The sequence below is a fragment of the Ursus americanus genome, chromosome 18, assembly GCF_024610735.1.
Source record: "Ursus americanus isolate L20-20 chromosome 18, mUrsAme1.1.p, whole genome shotgun sequence".
Classification (NCBI taxonomy): Eukaryota; Metazoa; Chordata; class Mammalia; order Carnivora; family Ursidae; genus Ursus; species Ursus americanus.
Window position 1 is genome coordinate 46,641,646 of NC_142144.1, and position 24,018 is coordinate 46,665,663.

General features: G+C 38.5%; 1 protein-coding gene across 2 annotated transcripts in view; it reads left to right on the forward strand.

Moving 5' to 3' along the window:
- The window catches only part of MLLT3 (MLLT3 super elongation complex subunit), a 268,030-nt gene that overhangs the window by 329 nt on the left and 243,683 nt on the right, over positions 1–24,018 (forward strand). Inside the window, exons 1-2 of one of the 2 annotated variants that reach the window (XM_045780386.2) lie at positions 241–413; positions 1,327–1,507. In XM_045780386.2, coding sequence (XP_045636342.1) covers positions 411–413; positions 1,327–1,507 — 184 coding nt within the window. In that variant the 5' untranslated portion in view covers positions 241–410. Of the gene's footprint in view, positions 1–240; positions 414–1,326; positions 1,508–24,018 lie in introns of those variants that run through there. The other variant, XM_045780385.2, reaches the window with a different exon arrangement.

A 24,018-nucleotide genomic window follows, 5' to 3' on the forward strand; every position in this document is an offset into this window, starting at 1 on the left:
CCTCCCTCGCCCTGCGCCGCCGCCGCCGCCGCAGCCCAGACAGCGCCAGCGCTCCGCGGTTCCAATTAGAGAAAGGTTGGTACGGCTTGCAGGGAGCTGCTGTCTCTCCCTCAGCCTCCGCTCCCCTCCCTCCCTTCAACCCCCCCCCCCCCCGGCGCGCGCACACACACACACACACATACACACTCACACACTCGCCCCTCCACTCCCCACCCCCCCGCGCCTCCCTCTCTCCTCGCCTCTCTTTGCAATCGCAAGAAGCGCACTCTCGCTCACACGCGCGCACTCACACACACACTCACACGGTGGAAGGAGGCGAATAATAACTCAGCCATATTTCAGCCGCCGCCGCCGCCGGGAGCCGCGGGCACAGTCCGGGGACGCGGCGAGCAGCCTCGGCGGCCGCTACGATGGTGCGTTCTCCGCGGCGCGCGTGTGTGAGCCGGAGTGTGCGGGCTGACAGCCGCGGGGCCGCACGCAACTTTGCCCCCGCGCCGGGCTGTGCGCAGTCGAGCCTCGGCGGCTGTCCGCCCGCCGCCCTGCCTTTCTGAATTTTATTTTCGGGGGGAGGAGGGAGCTACTTTGGGGCCACTTTGGCTCTTGGAAGTGTGTTTCGGGGGCTCTGTGAGGCTGGCCTCGCCGATCGCGTGGGGCTTTTCGCTGGGGGGTGCGGGGTGCCTTAAGTTATGGATGCCTCGCCGTGTTCTCCTGCGGGCGTGTGTGTGTGACGACGTCTCATTTTTGTTGTGCACGAACCCAGTGCTCAGAGCACGGGAGTTTGTGCCCATCAGCAGAGGCTGCCTGTAGTTTCCATTCCGCCTGGCACAGCGCTCCACACGCACGCACACACACACGTACACAAAGACTTCCTCGGCGTGTGCCTGTCGCCGCGGTACTTTCAGGGAGGGGGCTCACCAGAATCCCCCCTCGGGGTCCAGGCTACCTCCCTTCCCACGCCGGGAAACCGCCCCGGCATCGCCTCCTAATTGTCTTCTAATTTGTTTCCGATGCATTTGTTGTCGTGTTTGTAGTGGCTGAGTGTGCTCTCCCCTCTCCCCCCCACCCCGGACCCCCTTCCCGATTGGGGGCAACATTCCGTTACAATCCCTGCGGGTTTGGATGCGGGGCGCCGGGGGCCGGGCGGGGTGTCTTTGGGGGTGTGGGGTGTGCGCGCGCCCACGCGCGTGAAACGTGGATGCAGAGGGCACCGCCGTTTCCTTTTATGTGCGTTTCAAGAAGGAGGAAAAAAAATGTCAGGCGCAATGTTCAGTGTCGAACGGTCGCCTTCCTGTTGTTCACGGCTCTCTCTCCTCCCCCTGCCCGCAGTGTGCCGTGCAGGTGAAGCTGGAGCTGGGGCACCGCGCCCAGGTGAGGAAAAAACCCACCGTGGAGGGCTTCACCCACGACTGGATGGTGTTCGTGCGCGGCCCGGAGCACAGTAACATACAGCACTTTGTGGAGAAAGTCGTCTTCCACTTGCACGAAAGCTTTCCTAGGCCAAAAAGAGGTAGGGCTCGAATACAAAAGGAGCTTGATAAAAAATGTCTTTGCTCGCGGAGGAAACAATCGCTTGGCCCGGGCGGTCCCCCTGCCCCTCTCCCCGCCCCCCGCGTCGCGCTCGCCGGCGTCGCCTCGGGACCAGGGTGCGCGGCGCCGCGCTGGCCAGGTCCGGGCTCCCGCCCGCGCGCGCGCCACTTCGGCCTCGGGAAAGTCACCGCCGAGAAAGGACCGTCAGGTGTCGAGTGTTTATTCATCCCAAGCCAGCCCTCACCGGTCCTCTGGGGTTAGCAGCGGGTTCTGTGGGGAAGGTTCAATTAGTTGTTGGGTTTGGAGGTGTCGAGGGGGGTGGGGCTGGAGGGAATAAACAGCTTGCGCCTTTTTTCTTTCCTAGAGAAATTGAGATTTACCTGTGTTATTAGCAAGGCATGCATGGGATGTAGTTATTGTTCCGTCTTGGGAAGTCGCCTCTCTTTAGGGTCTTCTCTGCCTTCCTCCCTGTGTATTCGGCACCGGGTGCCGGTTGTCAGATTTTCCTTTCTGTGGGTTAGCCACCCCTCTTCGGCACCGTCGGCATTTTCTGGGTAGTCGGGGGGCTTACCCGTCCCTAGCCCCCGTTGGCGCTTGATTGCTCCTTCGATTTGCGAGCAGCGTTCCGGAGTCTCTGCCCCATGTGATCTGCGGGGAAGAGGGTCCCCGCAAAGGTCGAAGCTAAGTTTCAGAGGAACGATGTGGTGCTGCCTTCTGCTTCTGTCCTTCCCCACCTTGGTTTTTAGCCTGGGTCTTTAGTTTGCATAATCCAGCTCAGCCCGCTCGGGTCCCAGACATCTTCCATAAAGGGCAGGGCAGTTTTGAAAAAAAGAAACGGGGTGTTATTTTGGAAGAAATTTAAAGAGGGTTTGGGAAATCCGATTTCTATTCGCTTCAGCCTCCGGAAAGCTACTGTCTGGTTGTTTTAGTTGGATTAGTGGAGGTAACAGTAGAAATACAATAAGGTGCTTTGTTTGTGAGCGGGTTTATTTATCTAACTCGACACAATGGTTAGTAGTTATCTTCCATTTGATCCGTAATCTTTATTGGCATCTAGAACTCCTGCAGTTTCTTAGAGTAACATCATAATAAATCCATTCTGCTTAGAGCTACTTTATTGAGCATTGAAGAGCTGAATAAAGGAGAAATGCCACCTCCAAAGGTGGCAGAGGTTTGTGTGGATGCTTATTTTTGCTTCCAGAGCTCATGGAATGTGGTGTAGGATTGTGTGTTTTGCCTTTAGTGGTTTGTTTTTTAGCTCCTCTCGAAAACTTGCACAGTTGAATTTGATGGGCTTTGCTGGATGCTTAATAAATTAATACAGCCCCTAATAGAGGGGTAGGAATATGCATGGCCTCTAGGAAATAACATTTTGATTTTGTTAGCATTTTAAATCAAAATATAGCCAGAGATCTTTTACTTCATATTTCCTCAACACTGTAATTAGGATGAGCGTTGTCAAGTTTCTGTCACTATGTGAGGTTGGGTGTGATGCTTCTCCCTCTCCCTTTTCCATGTTATCTATAGAGCCACTGCAGAGGAGTTTAAACAAAAGAAACCACCTTCTAAGGTCCTTGGTATCCACTGTTAGGACTACTTGGCTGCTACTCACTTCGAGATGAAATACATTGAACAACAACAACAACAAAAGCAATATTTATTGTATTAGGAAAACTAAGTCAGTTGGCAGAAGATGTAGCTCTTAAGATAACTTTGTTTAGGCGCCTTAACAATCAAGCAATTGGCATTATGAAATTAAAGATGACCAGCCTCCCCAGAATTCACCACTGTTTCTCTGCTTCAGTGTGTCTGTGGCCATGTTCCCCTGCATTTCCCCTACTTAATGATTTTCTGCCCAGCCCGAGGGAACATGAGGGTGCTGCCCTGCAAAGCCCACACCTGGGAGTTGTTGCTAGGCGTGGTAAGCTGCTTGATAACACTGATGTCTTAGCCGTCTCCAGTGAGAGATGCCTGCTTGCTGGTTGGGCTCTTCAGTGTTTTATTTTCAACTGTGGAGTTTCTTTATGTAGTCTATAAGCCATTGTTTTAAAATGTTTATTTTTGGATTTTTATTTGTATGTGTGCTTCCCATGATGTGACAAGTCCTGGGAAAAATGCCAGCTTACATAGCCCAGGAGAGACCTTGTCATACTGTAATTACACATGATTCAGATTGCAAGAGAAGGTTTCTCTGTTCATTGGGACTAGTTAGTTGTAAATTCAAGTAACACCAAACATGCCACTTAATCCTGAGACTTATATTTGGGCTTATAACATCTTTCAAAATGATAAGAATAAATACAGAATAAGGATGCCAGGCATTGCAGAATCTACTTCTGTACCTTTTAAGGTGCTATATTTGCCATTTTATAGATCTGTAAGTGAGAAATTGGAAATGGGAGAAACTGCAAGAATGGCTTTGTGAGAAATATGAGTTACAAGATATTTAAAAGAAATGCACTTACGCCAAGCTGTAAATGGCTCTTGATAATGACAGGTTAAATCACTTTCACTATATACAGTAGCTGATAAACAGAAATGGACCTTCACACTGAGGATGAACTGCTCAGCCATGAAGATGGATGAGTCCTTAGTTTTGTAAATCTTTGGTTTGGAAAAGCAAATTGATTTTCAGGTTGATTTCCTTTATTTCACAGTAATATTATGAGAACTTGTAGAGGGAGAAATTACAGTATTTTCAACTTGTTGCTTAATGAGAATTACATGTACCATTTCAGAATTGAGCTAATTGGACTTGAATTAATGAGGGTTTACTCTGTCTCAAAGATGGGTTGGAGACTTTTAACTTAAAATTACTAGCCCAGAGTCCTAGAAGAGAGATTTTGATGAAATAGTGAAGCCTGGAATATCCATTAGCTGGTGCAGAATAGGCAGGTCAGAGTATAATGCATTTTAAAACTATCTACTTGCAAAAAAAGACCATATCTTATTTATTAGTACCAAAGATTTATAATAGTCTGATATGACTGAAATGAATGGTCACATTCAAAACATTTCATTTAAAATATTAATGTTTTCATTTTCAGTATGATGTGAATTTGAGTGAACTTTCTTTCCAATTACAGCCATTCTTAACTATTGCAGTCTGTTCCATTGACATTTATGATATGAAATCTGTTGCTTATTATTTTATGTAAGCTAATTTGGCCACTGGTATGATTCGATAGCTTTTTATTTGTAGCCCTAGTCCTTTGAGTGGGCAGATAAAGCATAATAAATCCACACTTAGAACTTTCCTTTGATTTAAAAGGTTGAACCCAGTGTTACTGCATAGTTCTGATTTGTGTTAAAGAGTCTTCTGAAATAACTTGGGTAACTTTTTATCAGGGTACCTAAAATTTGAGACCCAACTAGTTGAAGATACTGCGTGCACCTGGTGTGTTTTCTCTTCTGAATTATTTAAAAGGTTTCAGGAAAAAATAAAGACGGATAACTATTCTGATACATTCAGTGAGTGTTAGAAGATTTGTGTAGAGTTCTTCATGGAATTAAGATGACCATTGAGAGCAGTTCTGCTACTTGGCATTTTGAAGCAACATACAGCATAATTTTCCAAGGCACTTAAAAGTTGAATTATTGAAGGAAATCTCCTGTGCTATTAGTGGGAATGCAGATCGGGCATGGACATTGTGGAGGGCATTTGGCAACATCTATTAAGATTTTAAATGCTTATACCCTTTGATCCACCAATTTTACTTCCAGGGATTTTCCAACAGATAAGGCTTCACAACTATACAACGCTACAACATATTTCTTGCGACTTTTTTAAACAGCAAAAATTTGGAAGCAAGCCATAGAGAGGACCCCTGCTGGGTACAGTTAAATGATGGTGATCTATTAAAAGGGGGTAAATCTATTTGTAGATGCAGGATGATCTGCGAGAGATATTAAGGGAAATAAGGCAAGTCACTAAATCAGTGTGATCCATTTAAAAAGTATGTTGTACAAATAAAAAGTGTATGTGTGTGTGTGTATAACTAAATGAATTTTGGATGAGCGGGAACCCAGCTCCTACCAGTAGTTTTCTCTAGTGGGTGCACAGGCAGTGATAGGAGGTTGTTTTTATAGTGTTCGATTTTTTAAAAGTTACTTCTGTATATTTAAAACATTCCAGTGAGCACTCATTACTTTTTAAGACTAAAAGACAAAGAGTAAAGACCCAATATAGAACTGTCTTGGGTAGATATTGTTGCTCAGCGGTGAGGAGTTAGGGTTAGGAATTACAGACTTGTATTCAAATGCTGGCTTAAGAGACTCCTTGTATGATTTTTTTCTTTTTAAGATTTTATTTATTATTTGAGAGAGAGAAAGAGCAGGAGCAGGGGAATGGAGGGGGAGGAGCAGACTCCCCGCTGAACAGGATATCCCAACTTGGGGCTCTGTCCCAGAACCCTGAGATCATGACCTGAGCTGCAGTCAGACGCTGAACCGTCTGAGCCTCTCAGGTGCCCCACTCCTTGTATGATCTTGAGCAAGTCCTTTCGTGATCTTATCTGTGTTCCTGGAATGATGAAAGAATAGAACCATTATCTCATAAATTGAGGGTTAAATATGAATCAGCTGTCCTCAAATTTGTTTGTCTTAAGACTGATTTACACTTTTAAAAATTGACTCCAAAGAGCTTTTTCTAGGTAAGTTATATCTATGGATATTTATGGTATTAGAAATTAAACTTGAGACATTTAAAAAGTTATTTATTAATTTGTTTAAAGATAACAATAATCAACCCATTAAAGGTAGCATGTGAATAGTATTTTAATGAAAAATGGGTATTTTCAAGAAAAAGGAGTGAGAAGTGTGGTATTATTTTACTTTTTGTGTGTACAAATCTTTTTGATGTTTTCAAATAACTGGATCAGCTTACGTGCTTCTGCATTCAGTCTGTTGTGTTATCACACATCATGTAGCCTCTGGAAAACTCCACAGTACTCTCATGAGAGAATGAGTGAAGGAGGCAAATAATATCTTAGAGTTGTTATAAAAATAGGCAATAGGATTGCCCTGGAAAAGGTTTTGGGGATCCTGAGGTCCCCGAATACACTCAGTGAACCTCTTGATATAAAATATTCAACACAGAACCTGGCACGGATCAGCTCCCCTATTAATATGTGGAAGCTGAGTTTTTAAAGCCATTATTATCATTGCTAATAAAAACATTTAATGGAAAGAGGAAAGATAAGTCTTCCAAGGTATTTGCACGGTTAAATTCTATTATAGCAATTCTCTAACAGTTTTTTTTTTTTTTTTCAGAAAAAGAAAATCCAAACTTGGGTTTTAGTGGATATATTTTACCATTAATATCATTGTCCAGTTTATGGCATATTATTTGTATAAGCAGAAGCCTTTTACATCTCTTATTTTAGGTGACCGTCTCTAGAACTACCTCTGTGAGGTAGACCTGGCAGGGATATCAATCGCTTTCTTAATTTTACCTTTAAGATTCTTTGTTCTTTCAAGTTTGTTTCCAGTGGTCTTCTGCAGGTCAACCTTAGCCCTTTAGTTGTTTTTCTGGTCAACTATTACAGATGACCCTTACTACTTAACACAGCTTTTACAGTTCTAAGATGCAGAGAATCTTCTTCTTCTTCTTCTTCTTTTTTTCTTTTTAACTCTCTTAGTGGCTTACGTCTTCAAAAGGTAACTTGGAAAGCTTAAATACTTGGGAGGGGAGGAGATGTGAAACACAATTGTCCCAGTTACATAATTAAGCAAGGACTTGGTGTATTACTGAACTTTATTTATATTTAAATATATTTATTGGACAGATTTTAGAATGATTTCGATCTCTGATCTCAGGGTTTCTTACTGTCCCGATGAAAGTGATATAGAATTCTGTAATTTTTTCCCTTGGCTTTTATACTTGCTTGATTTTATGTTTTACTCCTCAAAGAAGAAGCTACCATGTAGAAAGAGAAATTCTCTTGTCTCAGTGATACATATTAATGTTCTTTTGAAACATTTTGCTTTGTGTGTGTGTGGCCAGAGTCTCTGTAGTTCATCTCTTCCTTGTAACATACATTTTCATGCTTTAATCTTTTATTCTCTTGTATTTTGTGGTTCTCCTTATTCTTGTTTGTAGTGCAGTATTCATTTTTGAGAATGTAATTTGTCTGGAAAGAGTCCATTGATATTACAGGTAATTCATTAGTTTTTTTTAAACTTATAGAACTTGTACAGTGTACAATGCAGCTTTTATGAGGAACCCATATATTTTTTTCATGCAATTGAGAATGGTGTTTTTTTTTTTTTAATTTATAGGTGTGTGTTCATTGTGAAAAATCAAACCGTACAAATATAAAGAGAAGTTACCTGAAAATTCTTTATAGAGAACCATAATTAATATTTTAGTAGATAGCTATATCTGTATATACAAACACACACACACACATACACACACACACACACACGTTAACTATAAATTACCTGAATTCATTCAACAGGTAATTTTTGGAGTTCCTATGTGGCTAGAACACTTCTAGGAGCTGGGGATACAGCATAAATTAATATTCCTACCCTCCTGGTATATGATAAATATCATCTTTTTAGAGCTGGATTTTATGGTATTACATCAAATATACATTCATTACAACTTCACGTGGACATTTAGATTGTTCTTAGTTTTAATTTGTTATGAATAATGCTATGATGGACATCTGAGACATTCGTTTTTATGGTTTTTCCTGTAATTTCCTTGTGTTAAATTTCCCAGGAGATAGTCGAGACAAGGTGTAAAAATTTAAAATTTTGATAAATGCATTACCAAACTTTCCTCCAAAAAGATTATATCAGTTTATACTTCCCCAGGGATTGGGAGAATTCCCTTTTCCCCACATGGTTGCCAATACTGGGAATTAACTGTTTGTTTGTTTTTGTAAATCTTTGTCAATTTGCTGGATGAAGCAAAACTTCGTTTTTATTTGCATTTATTTAATTAACAGTGCTGCATATATTTAGGTATGTATATATTTACTGTTTGTCGTTTATGATATGCCTGTTTTGTGCTGTCGTTGTATTGCTCAACAACAACAAAAACAAACAAAAAAACCCCAAAACAAAACAAAAAACCCAAACAAAACCCCAAAAAACCCCAGGAAGATACAAAGGAAAGAATAATACAACAAACATTCATATCCCCACTATCAAGGTTGAATAAATGTTTACGTTTTATCACATTTGATTTTTTGTTTTGATTTTAGAGGATTAGGTATTATAGATGCCGCTAAAGTTTTTAGATGCTTCCCAATCCTTTCTTTCAACTCCAGACTTTCTTCCATTCTGTTTATGTACATTTGCACATTTATACTACTGCAAGTAATAATATGTTACAAAATCTCCATGAACAGTATCATGCTGGATGAATCCTTTTTAAAAATTGAGATATAATTCGCATACTATAAAATGTACCCCTTTGAAGTGTAACATCAGTGGCTTTTAGTATATTCACATGTTGTGCGACAGTTGCCACTGTTTAATTCCAGAACATTTTCATGAGTGAATAATTTTGTACCTTGCTGTTTCCCCCCACTCTGCATGTTTGAACCTTTTCACACACATTTCATCTGTAGAGAACCAATTTATTTCCTTTAGTTTCTTCTTTTCAGTATTTCATGGTAGGAAGAGGGTCTATGCTTACTTTTATGTTCCCCTATTAAAGAATATATAGGTCATTTTCTGTGCAGTGAACATCTTTGAACGTGTTACCTTGTACAAATGAACAAGATTTTGGACATAGGCCTGGAATTTGAGTTGTGTGTGCGTTTTCATTTGTATTAGACGTTGTCAGATTGCTCTACAAAGTAGTTGTGACAGTTTATACTCTGTCAGGGAATGAGTACCATTTTCTGTACAGCTTTGCCAACGTTGGATATTTTCAGATTTCTTATTTTTATATTTAGTTGAAATATGGTATCTTTTGTTTTCATTTGCATTTCTCTGGTTTCCAGTGGGGTTAAGAGTTTTCTATATGTTTACTGACCGTTTGGATTTCCTCTTTATTGACTTTTAAAAATATTCTTTGTCTTTTTTTAAAAAGAAACTATTGGGATCTTTGTCTTTTTCTTATCTGTAGGATTTTAATCCTTTGTTATTTGCATTGAAAATATTTTGTCTCATTCTTGTTTCTTTTTCTTGTAGCCTAATGTATGGTATCTCTTTGGCATACACAAGTTTTTAATTTTGCCAAATTGATCTATTTTGTTTTGTTTTCCTGTGTGGTTTTGGGGTTTTGTTTAAGAATATAATTTGTGGGCTTGGTAATGTGCTTAACCAACAGACTTTATATCCCCAGGATACGGGGAAAGGACTGGGGGAGAAGTAAGAAACAGGAGGTCCCTGCCTTCAACGTGCTTGTGTCTTGTAGAGCTGGAAAGGACATTTGAGATTCTTCATCTTTATTTATCCTCTTTTTACTTTGAATCGGAAGCCTAGAAATGTGAAGTGATCTTGCATGTAGACACAATGAGTCACAAATGTGCTGGTGCAAAAAGATAGCTAGTAATAAACGGTGGTAAATGTTTACTTTTAAAATGTTGAATAATTATTCACTTACATTAGCAGACAAATGTTCAGCAATAACTGCTTTTGTAGACATGATCTAGGATTTAATTAAGTGGTGGTAACCATGGTAGATGCTGTTGAAGGGGGAAAAGTTCTACAGCTACTTTCAGGCAAAATCAGATTTATTGTGTGGATTAATTTAAGGTTTTCCTTTGAGATTAAATCATTAGGAAAAATTGTTACTAAATGGTAGGTATCCCCTGATATTTTGCCTCCCCACCACGGTAGGATAGCAATTCCATAAAGGGTCCAGAACACTGTTTTAAGAAATAATGTTGTATGATATAATTCTTTTAAGTGTGATACATTTGCAGTGATTAAGGCCTGAAGAAGGCTATTATCATTGAGTTTCTAAACAGATAACGCTAGTATTTGGGTGTGATTTAGTTGGTATGTAGTAGTTAACAATTAACTCTTTGGATAAAATCAATGCATCATTTTTTTTTTTAAAGAAAATTATGGTTTATCTTGAACTTAATTCTAAGGTCCGTTTATTTAAAATAATGTTCATAAGTGATTATAAAGATGACCAGTTGAATTTAATTAGAGTTATTATCCATGTCAGAAGATTGATATTCTCTGAGCCAAATAAATTTTAAAATATTTAATTTTGCCAAAAGTAGATTTTTTTCAGCAGAAATCGTTATTTTCCCATCAATACCGGGCCAAATGCTGTGTGTATGTATTGATTTTAAGAAGCAAAATATACATTAACAGTTTCCTAAAATATTAATAACAGCAGTGGCCTGCAGCGGCTCTCAGAGTTGCTTGCCTCTTAATGTATCTGGATACAAATTTAGTCTACATGACGTCTTTAATCTTTGCAGATGGGTTTTATGTCCTACTTCTTCCCCCTCCTAACCGGGGTGGTGTTGGGGGAGATTACTATCAGATTATTTTAGGTACCTATTTGTTTTGCTGTACATTTGTAACATTTTGGATGTTTAAAAGCAAGGTTCATTGGACTTTATGTTATCCATACCTTTTACCCCAAATACTGCATTAGTGGGAGTTGCAGCATAATGAGAGGTTTCTTTGTATTGAAGAAATATTTTATTTTACAAATTTTTTTTCTGTTGTTTAATTTCTTTCCCTGTTCCCGTATTATAAGCAACTGTTTTGTAGTGACTAAATGAAAAATCAAGTTTAGGCTGTTGGGATTTGGTTGCTTTTAGTGGGATAGCTTATTCAAAATGTCGATGTAGCTCCAAATTGTCTTACCACAGATGCTTGTTGTGCGACTTCCTACCTATGCACAGATACAGTAAGGAGCAGTGGGAAGCTACTTTTTCCTCATATAAACACTGAGCGGGAGCACGTGTTACATGCTCCATGAGTCCTGCACTGGCCTCTCCTTGTATATGTGTCTGTTGTTCCTCCTATGTTGCATTAGTTACACGTCCCATGAGATGGGACCTATATTATCACTGTGGACGGTCCTCATACCTTCCATCAATGTAGTCTGGACATTGGACGTTTTTGGCAACAGTATAAAGGCAGATACTGCAAGGCGGCTAAGTTTTAGAATCCTGACTTCAGCTTCCACTCCCTTAAGTGGTAAATTATTACTCCGTGTTCTGAAACTGATTTCTTCTGTACCTCTAATAATTGACTTTGTGTAAACAGAACCACCACTTGAATTTAGCAAGAAGCATTGTGTCGGCTGAGAATCACATTTTCTAGAATGGGTTTTAGCCTATGTTGTAGGCAAAAATGAATTTTCTCCTTTTCTGTCTCTTCTTCCTTAATCTTTTTTTTTTTTTTTCACCTACTTTGGATGCTTTTTCAAAAGTTAGTCACAAATTTGAGAGACTTGGCCAGGTCTGTCACTTTTTTTTTTTTTTAACTACTTAATCCATGAAATACAACTATCCTTTTAGCTTTAAAAATAGGAGTCAGATGTATTCCAGAAACTTGTAGAGCAGTATTCAGCAATGCAGTAGGAAAGGCTCTGGCCTGGGAGGCAGAGGGATGTGTTTGGACTAAATAAGCTCTGTGGGCTTTTCCAGCTCTGAAATATTATTTTTCCTTAGTTTTTTTTTTTTTTTAAAGGATAAGTTCTGAGCATATCCTTGATCTAGTGTGTTCCTAATGAAATAACTACCATTTATTAGATATCAACTCTGTATTGGTTATCATGGTGGATAGACGTGTTGCTGTATTTAATTTCTTACGTTTCATAATGTGGTAGTTCGGAGAATGATTTTTTTTGAAAAAAGAAAATGTTGATATGAACTTCTGTATGTTGGGATTTTTACCTTTGTTAATGGTGAGTGAACAGTGAACTGGGTGAAAGACTCACCTGCAGTAACAGGGAAGTAGGGTAATTAACCAGATAGGTGATTATGTTTTTGTTATGAAAAGTTACTTTCTGATAATATTGGTGCCATTTTTGCCAGCCCTCAACACTGCTTGTAGGTTGGAACATTCCAAGAACTCAAGATACCCTATGTTTACTTGGAACTTCTGGTTCAAATATGGCTCTTGACCAGGTTATTAGACCACTGCGTTTTTCATGAAAGTTAACTGATTTTTTTTTCCTATTTCATATAATGTAGGCCAGACCTTGAAATTTTGTCACTCAGTTTGTTTTTCTGAAGCATCATGTTTCAGATAACTACTTATGTTTCTATTATCAACAGAATAATTGGGGACTTGGACTTACCATGTAAACAGGTTAAAAGAAAGTACAGTACATCAAATATTTGATCACTCATCATACCTTTAAGGTTTTCTATTTACTAATTCAGATTCTTAATTGAAGTTGTCTTGAAAAGCAATTACCCTTCCACTTTTTACTTGTGACTTGCTGCCTAATTTAAAAAAAAAATTCTAGTTATCATTCCAACTTGTTAAAGGAATTGTGAATGATGCTAGAGCCAAGGATTTAATTATACAAATATACAAAAATACACAAACGCAGACAATTTAAAGAGAACAGCAAAGAAACGAGAATTATGTTGTAAAGGCTACTCAGTAGCTTGAAGTTAGTGCTACTTGATATAGTATCTTTCTGTAGAGGCTCTTTTTTTGTTTTGTTTTCATCCTTAATTTTCTTTTTATTTTTTTTTAAGATTTTATTCATTTATTTGACAGAGATAGAGACAGCCAGCGAGAGAGGGAACACAAGCAGGGGGAGTGGGAGAGGAAGAAGCAGGCTCACAGCGGAGGAGCCTGATGTGGGGCTCCATCCCATAACGCCGGGATCACGCCTTGAGCCGAAGGCAGACGCTTAACCGCTATGCCACCCAGGTGCCCCCATCCTTAATTTTCGTACTTGATTCAGGCCATTATCTTTGTATCAGAATGGCCAGAATTGTTCATTACTCACATTTTGAGAATTATGCGAGAGATAAAAATACATCAGTGAAAAGATGGGAAGAAAATGCTATAGCAAAATGTTAATAGAAGTTATCTCTGGGAGATGGGATATCAAGAAAAAATTTTTAAAAAAATTGGCTTTATTCCAATATTCAGCACCCCTATCTAGCAGATAGAAAGGAGCTTTCAGGAAATGCTTATAAAATTTACTGGATTTTTTGAGCTTTCTTGAATAAGACATATTACTTAAGTGACGGTAAAACTAGATATTTAAATGTACATATGGACATGTTTACAATAAGCTTTTTAGTTTTTTTTTTAAGTAATCTCATTTAGAACGTAAAAATGTCTTTCCCAAGGAACACTTTCATAGTTTGTTATTTGAAATTTTAATCACCTTGTCACTCTGAGTGCTTCCTTTAATAGAACTATAATATATGCACAAATGTTTCAAAAGTTGATTTTGAACTTTAAAGAAAAGCATGCAAATCATATTCTTACCTTTCTTAACAAAGTTGCTGTGTTGAAGTTGTAAAATGAATCAGATTAACCTGATTTATGAGTACATGATTCATATAAGATGTTCTTTGTAACAGAAAGACAACCATGTTTAATATTTCAGTACAGTGTACATTTTTAGAGTGCTTAGGAATGTTTTGAAAAGTTTTGATCTTTTTTCCTGTGGAGTTTTGATAAGTTTGTTAATCAGTATGTTTATCTTGATGTGTGTGAATTTTCCAGAGCCTAAATCTGAGTTTAAAAATTGATGGCAAATGAAAGGGCATATATCATGTTTAGATGTATCATGATAGTGGCAGGAATAAATGGGATCTGTAATTGCAAATAAAGACCCATTTCCAGTTTGTGTCTTTGTATATAATTTGGAAGTTAAATAGTAAATTATGAGAAATAAAAAGCACCCAAACAACTACCAAAAGCAAGACAAAAATAATGTTTGGGGCAGGGAAAGAAGAGGCGGTTCTTTTTGGACGGATGCATACTTGTGTAAACACAATATTTTAGTATTAAAACAGTTTAATATTTCATATATAAACTACAAAAATAACCAGAAGTTTTAAAAAATGAGAATTGTAATTTCATGATTTATGTACAGTACAGATAGATTAATATGGGCATTCCTTAAACACAACTAAACGAAATGATTTCTGCAAAATGATAGAGTTAATTTTAGTTGTCTTAAAGGTCTCTTTGCAATCCAAAATTCATCCAGTTAAGTCCATGATATTATGATCTGTGGGATATTAATATCTTTACCTTTTTACCACTAAAAAAATAACCATTGAAAGATACTTTCCATCGCAAATGCATGTCAAAACTGTACGTCAAATAAGAATAAGTCTGTTTTTCCTTTGGTTTTAGCTGCTTTTACAAAATTCGTAAATGACAGATTAACTCCACCTCAGGATGTGAAATACAAAAATTGATGTTTGTGATCAGAGCATTTCTTTATTAGCTGCTTGAATAAAATTGCCACTTTAAGTTCCATTTGCTAGCATGTGGAGTAACATTTTCCATGGGCTTCATTTGGTTCTGCTGATAAATTCTTATTTAACTATTTCTGTTCCTTTGGAGAGAATTCTAAATGGGATTCATAATAGCCTGGTTTCTTTTCTTCAGGATTAAGATGTGTTTGAAATTAGGAAAATAGACTCTTTGGCCCCATGATTACAGCTCCCCCTTATTGCTTGCTATTTTTATTATTAACTTATGTAGATGGCTTAACTGCAAATACAGAAAATCAAATAATTGCTTTAAAACCTATTCTGACTACTCAGGGGACCACGCAAAAGCCTTGAGAACTTGAGTAATACGAAGACTTAGTTGGAGTGTTGCAGACTGTTAGAAATTCCAAATTTGGTACTAAATTAAATATACTCATAGAATTTTATTATAGCACAGACAAAGCTATGGTAGACCAAGAGAATGTATAAATGGCCCTTATTGGAGCATATAGAGTGGGAGCATATTTTGCAGTGAAAGGAGAGCCAAAGGACAAGGTGTTCTCTACTTGTAGACTTGTAAAGGCCTCAGCGTTTTCTTTATGTTATTGTAGAAAGACATTATTTTTGCTTTGGCGTGCTTAAAACTAAAGGGCAAATGATCCAAAAGAATAATCTTGAAATTCAATAGCAAGAAAACTACTTGACATTGTGGGCTAGAGGCCAGCAAACGTGTTGCTTTCATTGAATGCGTGGGAAATGGGGCAGGCCTGGAATTTAAAGAGACAGGGTGCAGTACGCTAGAAAAGAAAAGCCCTCCTGTATGATTTGCCTACTGGGAGGAAAAAAAAAATAGACTTACAGTTTTCTCTAAAGGATCTTTATTGGATCAACTATTTAAGACACTGAGTGAATTTTTCCTAACTCTGCCTCCCATCTCCCTTAGCCATCTTCTCTTGTCTGAAAGTGGTGCCGGGTAAATTTGTTTATAACAGAGGAGAAGCAGCTTTTCAAATAAAAGTACTTTGTAGCCTGTTCAAATGGAGTATAATGTAATTCTCCCTGAAATTGAGCACTTATTACTTTGTTTATGTAGCTGTTTAAAAAGGGGGGAGGGTGCGATGAGGAGTGAAGGGGGAACTACAGGAACCTTTGCTTTAGAAATTTCTGTTTTTTTTCTGAATTTCCTCCCCCATCCACTCATGAATCCCCCTTGGCCCCCTCCCCCACCTCCCACAATCCCTCAATAAAATAGTATTTAAAAGACTTGAATAACCAGTCCTATGTACCAGCTTCTTGCTCGAGGCAGTAATGTTGTACTATTTTCAATGGGTGGTCTTGAATCTCCATGGGAGATTTTACAGGCAGTGGGCTCCAAGACCCACTAAGTGTATTATTTTGAACATAACCAGTTAAATTCCCGAGCCATAGAGAATATACAGAGATAATTTTACATGATTGAAGTCCCAGAGTTAATTACTTACAAATCAATTTATTTAATTTTATTTGAAGAATTTATGGTTTAAATCCCTAAAAGTGACACATATTATTAACCCAGGATTTGAGGTTTCCTTTTTAAAACAAGTAAGCCATTCATACATGTCAATTCAGGACTACCCATTTGTGTGTATATTTTAATTCATAGATTTTTTTTGTTTTAATTTTTTCCTTTAGGAAACCAACAACTAGTAGTCATTTCTAACTGTTAAGTTGTTGAAGTCCTAGTACTCCTACCGGAAATACTGTAAGATGATAGGATCTATTATAATCAAAAAATATATTAGATAGGTTTATAATCAGTATCTCTTGCCTGTGGCATGTAGCTGAAATGTATTCTAGCCTGAAATTTCACTGAAATTGCTTTGGGTCAAAACTCCGTGGAAGCAAACAGGATTGGAATTACAATTTAATTCTGGATTGAGACTGCCCTTTAGGGGAAAAAAAATGTTTCTTTAGGCAAACTTACTTAAATAAAACAATAGATTTACTTATACATCGTAAGTATTGAAATGGGGACTGCTGCCATCACGCCCAGTCCTGCATAACTTATTTGAAAGTAATTTTGGAGTTTCTTCCCAGTGTGAACCGGCGGTTATTCGCCAGAGTGATAACATAACTTTGTTGGGTCACTGATTTGATTACTTTTTTCCCCTGGTTTACATTCTTGAGAAAATTAATTTCTGAAGAATGTTGGATTTCTATTTAGGGTACATATCTCTAAGTCCTGAAATACCTGTTTTCCGTAGGCTAAAGTAGAGAAGAGTTAGGAGCAGGCTTCAGATCTGTTGGTAAAGCCATTTGGTGATCTACGATGAGAGATGATTTTTGTTTATTTTAAACAATGTAAGTAATTTTAGGTCCACAACTGCAGTCTTGCAGGAGCTGAGGTTTCTTGCATTAAAAATTATTACACACTTATTTTAGGTCATAATGTAAAATGATGTGACTTCTGAAGTTTTCTTCCCTGCAAAATTCACATCATTTGAGTGTCTCACCGGTTTATGGCACTGACTAAATGTTTGCCTTTTCTTTTTTATTTTAGCTCAGGACTAGTCCTTGCATAGCTAAAAAGTTTTCCAGTAGTTTTGGTAAGTGGGTTTAGAGCAGTGATAGCCATCTGAGGTTTATCTAACGTAGCCAGCATTTTAGAGTCATTAAAATTGTCTCCACACAAAAAAGAAACCGCTCTTATGTCCATACATGTGAATAAAAGTTAAAGGTTGGTAAAAATTAGCTTGTCAAGTCAGCTTTCTGACTGAGGAATAATTTTGTTTTCATTATCCGTTCCCTTGGCTGAAAATGAACTAGCAACGATCTGGTTACTCAGGGCTGGCGCTGTATTGGATCCCTTCCTACAGTTTTGCTGTGATCGTTGAAGGCAAAGTTAGACAGCTGCTGTAGGTTTTGCCAGTGGCCTCACAAAAGAAGTTGTTTAACCCTGTTAGTTTCAGACACTATCCTTTCTACTTTGCAGATATACTTGCAGTGCTCCGTATGAACGATGTCCTGGCTGTGTTGGATAGGAGTCTCTGTAATTGGGATTTGAACTTGTGACTTATAGGAAGGTGGTGTAGCAGAAAATGACGAACTTTAGCACTCCATTACCATACGGTTTCATGTCTTGGAATATGACAAGTCTCAACAGTGTTGCTTATACTGAGGCAGATTTAAAAACTTAGACTTTTCAGTTCGACCTGGCTTTTTGTACCTGAAGACTGTAAGGGAACTGGGCAACTTGTGAAAAGTTGTGGAAATGGAGTTTGACTTACAATCCATAACAGTGGCGTATTTAAGTGTCCTTTTTGGGGCTTGAAGTCCAGAGGAAATACTAAGTCATTGACTTTACAATCTCATTTTGGGTAAGTGTCGAGTTAGAACAATGCCACCTACTCTCGACATTGATGTCATAGTGTTAAAAATCCCAACGATACTGGATACTGGGTTCTTTCTGCATAATGTGTTTGCATCATTGCCATAGGTTGAAAGGGCAGGGAAATAACTTCATTGTTAAGGCTGAAGAAAGCAAGATTTTGAAACCTACTGCTATGTGATTAAATCAGTGTGTTTGCCCTGAGGCTTCAGCCATTCAATCTGAATTCGTAGTCTAAAATTTTGGATTCCTTCTCTGTTTGAAAATAATACTTCTTAAAAATTTTAAGACTCCCTTTGCATCCTCACAGGAAAGCTACTGAGGCAAATGATCAGGGTTAAGATTTTCATGCAATCAAGATGGAAGATACATTTCAGTATTTTAAAGAGAAAGTTCGCAGCCATTTTACATAAAATTTTACTGGGCTTTTCGTTAATCTAAAATAACTGGTCTATAAGTACTTTATCAGTGAAAACTGCTCGGCATGTAAAACGAGGGGTAGAAGGAGCACAAAGGCTTCCTGCAAATTAGGGGCACAATGAGCACTAACGGACTTGCCAGCCATCTCCAGCTGTGAGATTATTATCGTTTTTGCAAACCCTTTTCTCTCAAAACTAAATCAAGAATGGTAGAGTCCTGATAAAAAGAAGTGTAGAAAAGCCTAACTAATCCTTAGATGAGTTACTTCAAACGTGCCAAAATAGAATAAAATCAGTTAATAGCATGGATTAAAGGTTACTTTTAATGCATTTTTATCACGTTGAGAATTTTGTTGTATGTTAATGCATTTGGCCTTGGTTTAAAAAAAAAAAAAAAACCAACCAGAGAGAAAATATAGTTAAATTTGAGAGATTCCATAATCCAGTTGTTATGAGGAAATTTAGTACTAATGTTAGGTGCCAGAGTTGACCTAAGAGATAAAAGCTGTGTACTTGAGATCAGAGCTATAAACAGGTGGCTCCAATTTAGAGCGATAAATTTTCGGGTTATAATGAGAAGGCTCATCTATGTACTTCGAGGGTTGATGTATAGATTTTTAAAAAACAGTCTGGCTCTGTGTCACTGGATAAAAATGTACAAGTTGTTCCTTGGATAAGATCACAGAAGAGTGCTAAAATCAGGTCTGGATCAATGATTTAGAAGTGCTTGATTCTTACAGGTGGTAAAGAGAAGAGGAGAAGTAAGGGGCCGGTTTTTGGGTGCAAAGGTAGTATTCCCCTTGTATGAACATATCTGGGATCTTTCATATAACGAGGAGACTGTGTCATCTGTACTTTTAATTCAGAATCACGTGTTTGCCAACTACTTACTTTGTGAAATACTTTTTTCATTTAACTGGCATATTATGATAGAGATGCCAAAAGTATTGGGTTGAGGAAAAACTGATCTGGCACGCTGCCGTTGGTAAGAAGAATTTTAAAAAGTAACACGTCTTTCTCTTTTTAGGTGCAGGGACATAGCTTTGGGGGTGTGTATGTATCAACTTTAATAAAACTTTATTATAAGAACCTGGGCAGTGAGGGATTTTATAATCAATCATATTTACCACTCCCCTAAGATGCCAAACGAGAAGTTTCTCTAATGGGAATGAGCATTTATTTTCTTGTAATAGATGTATTGCTTTTTCCTGTGGTTTAGTTGACAATAGCCTGACTGGTCCCCTCAGCACGTGTGTGTGCTGTATATGTCGGGTCCTTTCGTGCGTGCACCATCCCACATGGAGTGATTTTTTTCATAAGCCACATTTTAAGGTCTATTAGTTTACTCAAAAATTACAGTTGCCCATACATAAATTTCCTCTGTTCGATATGCTGACCAAATTTACCCTTATACAAAGCTTGTAGCTTGAATGAGTTTTGCAACATTGAGTAAATCCTGTGCTGTATAGTTATTTATGTTCTCAAGCTGAACTTTCGTTCCATCCCAGTAAGTTCCCATGGGATAAGTTATTCTAGTAAATCAGAAAATTTCTCTGAAAGCAGAATAATTCTTAATTTTTGGAGGCCTGAAAATGGGGGAAATAGCCCTGTGCACGAGGGGGAAGAAATTCTAGTGGACCCACATCTAAAAAACAACTCGAAGTACTTGGACGTCTTAAATTCTCTTGGGGGGGGAGGGGAAGAAACCCCACCACCATGCTGCCGAATTGTTTTATTTCTGTAGTGATGTCTTTGTGTGTTTATAGGAGTGGGAACATTTTATCTTCTGGGTTTCTGTTGAGGTTGTTTTTCAGCAGTGTCCCAAGAAAAGTCCTGGAGGCTAGCTTTGAAGCCCTGTGGACAAGCTGGATATCAAAGAGTCAGAGGAATTCGGCAGTAATTGTTTTATGGCTGGCCAGAAATCAGACCTATTTGTATAGGTAGCACACAAAATAGCTGTGATTTGACAATTTGGTGCTATTTATACCTACCATAAAAAGAGAAAAGAAAAAGTTAAAGGGGTATTTTGGAAACAGGAACTAAGCTGTAAATGCAAATTGCTTCACCATTTTCTCAAAGGAACAAAAAAAGGAAAGGGTTAGGAAGTTTTTATTGAAGCTACGTTATTGAGGATCTGTCTGCTTTCAAGACATTTAATATTGTGCTCACACTGAGACTCCGCTTCTTTCTGTTTTGCAGTTTTTCCCCCCCTATTCCCATCTGAATGAAGTTATTTTTGTGAAGCGAAAGGAATTCTCTGGAGAGGGGGACAGTGAAAATCACAAAGTTTCCAACTCTCTCTAAATAGACCTTTAAAATTTCATCTGACTGTTTTTATTTAGCTTTGGATAAGAACCGTCTGCTGTTCCTAGAGCGAATTTTTTCTTTCCACATAAGTTATATTTTCAACAAGTAGTCATAGGTTGTTTACTGAGGTGGTGGGTGAGGATTCATGGCATTTAGGAAATGTACAGAAGGAAATTTTCACAACTATTCTTGATGTGTCTGCGAGAGAGGTCTTTTTGAATACAAAGTGCCTAAGCTGTTACTCTCACCTAGAGTATATTCCAAGCTCAAGGTGGGCGGTGTATCACAATTTGTCTGTACTTCCATGAGCAGCCCAAAGTGAAGTTTGACTGTTTCCAGAATGTCATTCAGACCTTTTGAGGTTGTCAAATGCTTCATTGTTTTGTCTTGAAACCCCCAGCCCCAGAGCAGTCTGAGTCTGGGGCAGCGGGGCAGAGAAAAAGCAAACACGTCTATGATTGACTACATTTTTTTTTTTTTAAAGAAACCCTAGAAATGCCTTAGGGACCCCTGGGGGTTTGTCACAATTTAAAACCATTTTACCATTGAAGGCGTTCCAGTGCTGTCGAATTGGGGCTGTATTAATTTGCTTTGGTTTTTTTTTTTTTTTAATTGGATTCTGATCAGTATTAAGTAGAGTGGTCTTTGGCATGTATACCTTAATTTTTGGGAGAAAGTGCTAAAGTTTTGATTGGATGAAGAGAATTCACTGAGAGTAGGAGAAAAGAAGGGGAAACTGGTGGAGATAAGTCTGGTTTGGGGACAATCAGTTTTGTCTTTTTTCAGATAAAGTGAGTGAAGAGTCAGAAGTGGCTGAATCAAGATTTAAATTATACCTGAAACTAGTAAGATATTGTATGTCAGTTAAACATCAATAAAAAATCGTTAAAGAGAAAAAGAAGCATGTCCTCAAAAAATGAAAAAATAAAAGGGGAGGGGGAATCTCCTAAAAGCTGGAAACCTAATTGGATTTCAAGATGGATTCCCCATAGGGAAATGGGTGAAAGGACTTTATAGAGAAGAAACATTTTGGATTGCTGTTATTCTTCACCGAATGTGAAAACTCAGGTTGGGGGAAGGTTAAGGACATAGGTGGTTACAGACCATCCTTGTGGGTGGAGAATATATAGCAGGGTTACGGCTGGGTAATGAAGGGTCGTATTTCTAAAGTAGCGATCATTTATTCAACCAACATCGAGCACTTACTGTGTGCCAGGAATTGCTCTAAACGTTGAGGATAACAGCAGGAATAAAGGTAATTTTCATCGTATAGAAGTGCATCAGGCTTGTCAAAAAACAAAATCACAAGACGACTGCTTTTATGAAGCTATGAAAGCAAAGCTGTGGAAACAAAGTTCTGAGTGACTAGTTGTGCCCAGGTATAAATTTGAACTAAGGTGTTGGGTTTATTTAATTTTTTTTAATTGCAAGTAAAAAGTCTAATAAAAAAGAGAATGTGTGGATTAAAAAAAAATCCTGACTCTCTCAAGGATGGATTTTTATTTCTTTGATGTGTCCTTCCATAAGGCTGTATGGGGTTTTGGAGTTTCAGAGCTGTCTAGTTTCGTATCATAGAACATAGGGTTATATAGCTGAAAAGGAGTAGGAAAGCAATTTATAGTTACTGATGGTTTAATTCTGTACTCTGTTATTCACATTTTACAGATGTGCATCCAAGACTCAAGATTAAGTAACTTGCCCAAGGTCCATATGGCTTGAGTACAGTGACCATATGTCCTGTTTCCTGGGGATTGTCCCAGTTTATGCCTGTTGTCTTGTGTCACTCTCAGAACTGGTGCTTTTTAGATGATAGATTGTATGGTCACTGTTTTTGAATGGCATAACTAAGATTGAATCTGAGACCTTTTTGACTTCCAAGTCATAAGCTCACTACTGTTTCACTGTTTATACTGTACTTCTAAGTCATGTCTCTATTTCCAGTTTGGTCTAGTGAGAAGGATTCTGAGGCATTTGCTGGCTCAGTATAGTATCAGTACTTTTTTGGTGTTGTTTATCATGAGTGATGGAGAGGAGCGCCTGGGTGGCGCAGTCGGTTAAGCATCCGATTCTTGGTTTCCGCTCAGGTCCTGATCTCAGGGTCTTGAGATGAGCCCCGCCTCAGGTTCTGTGCTCAGCGGGGAGTGTGCTTGAGATTCTCTCTCCTCGCTTTCCCTCTCCCCCTCTCCCTGTGCTCACATGTGTGCGTGCTCTCTCTCTAAAATAACAACAACAAAAAGAGTGATGGAGAGAGATGTGGTAGCTTTCGTGTGTTTTACATCCTGTTATTAAAATATTTTAGAATGTAATTCATTTTCCTTCAGAAATTCTGAAGCCATTTGAGAACTTTGTCTTAGGGTCCTGTAAGTAAATATCAGTCATCATTGCATGGTACTAATCAAGGAAGTTCTGGTGATTTGAGTTTTCTGGATAAATGGAAATTTGGTACATTTCTTGATCACTGAACATGTTGCTTTTCCCTGTAATTTTTGTTTCTCTTTCCCCACCTAATCAGAAGCCTAGAGCAGCAGAATAGGGTTTGAGGAAAGTAACTCTAATTTGGAAAAGAAAATTGGAAACTTATGTTCTGATTTGCTCAGTTTGGTTAGCTTTTCCACAAGGTTTGCTGGACAAATACTGAATATATCACTTCTATTTGGTTCTATTTCAATGGCTCAGTGCTTCAGAAAACACGATTTTAGAGGTGTACTGACTATCAGGTAGGTCAGCTGAAATGGATTTAACTTACTAATTTAACTTAAAATAAATTTAATTTATTAATCAGTTCTGGCAAAGAACTTTGTTTTGCCCTGTGTCATTTCTCATATGTGCTGTGTCAGTTTCCATCAGGAGAGGGTCTGCACATGTTTTACTGAGCCTGTAGTCTTCACTTAAAGAAGGACTAATGTCAGCTGTTAGCCTTTGAATCAAGTACAGGAGCAGAAGCAAAACTAAAGCCATTTTTGGGGCGCCTGGGTGGCTGAGTCAGTTAAGCATCTGTCTTCAGCTCAGGTCATGAGCTCAGGGTCCTGGGATTGAG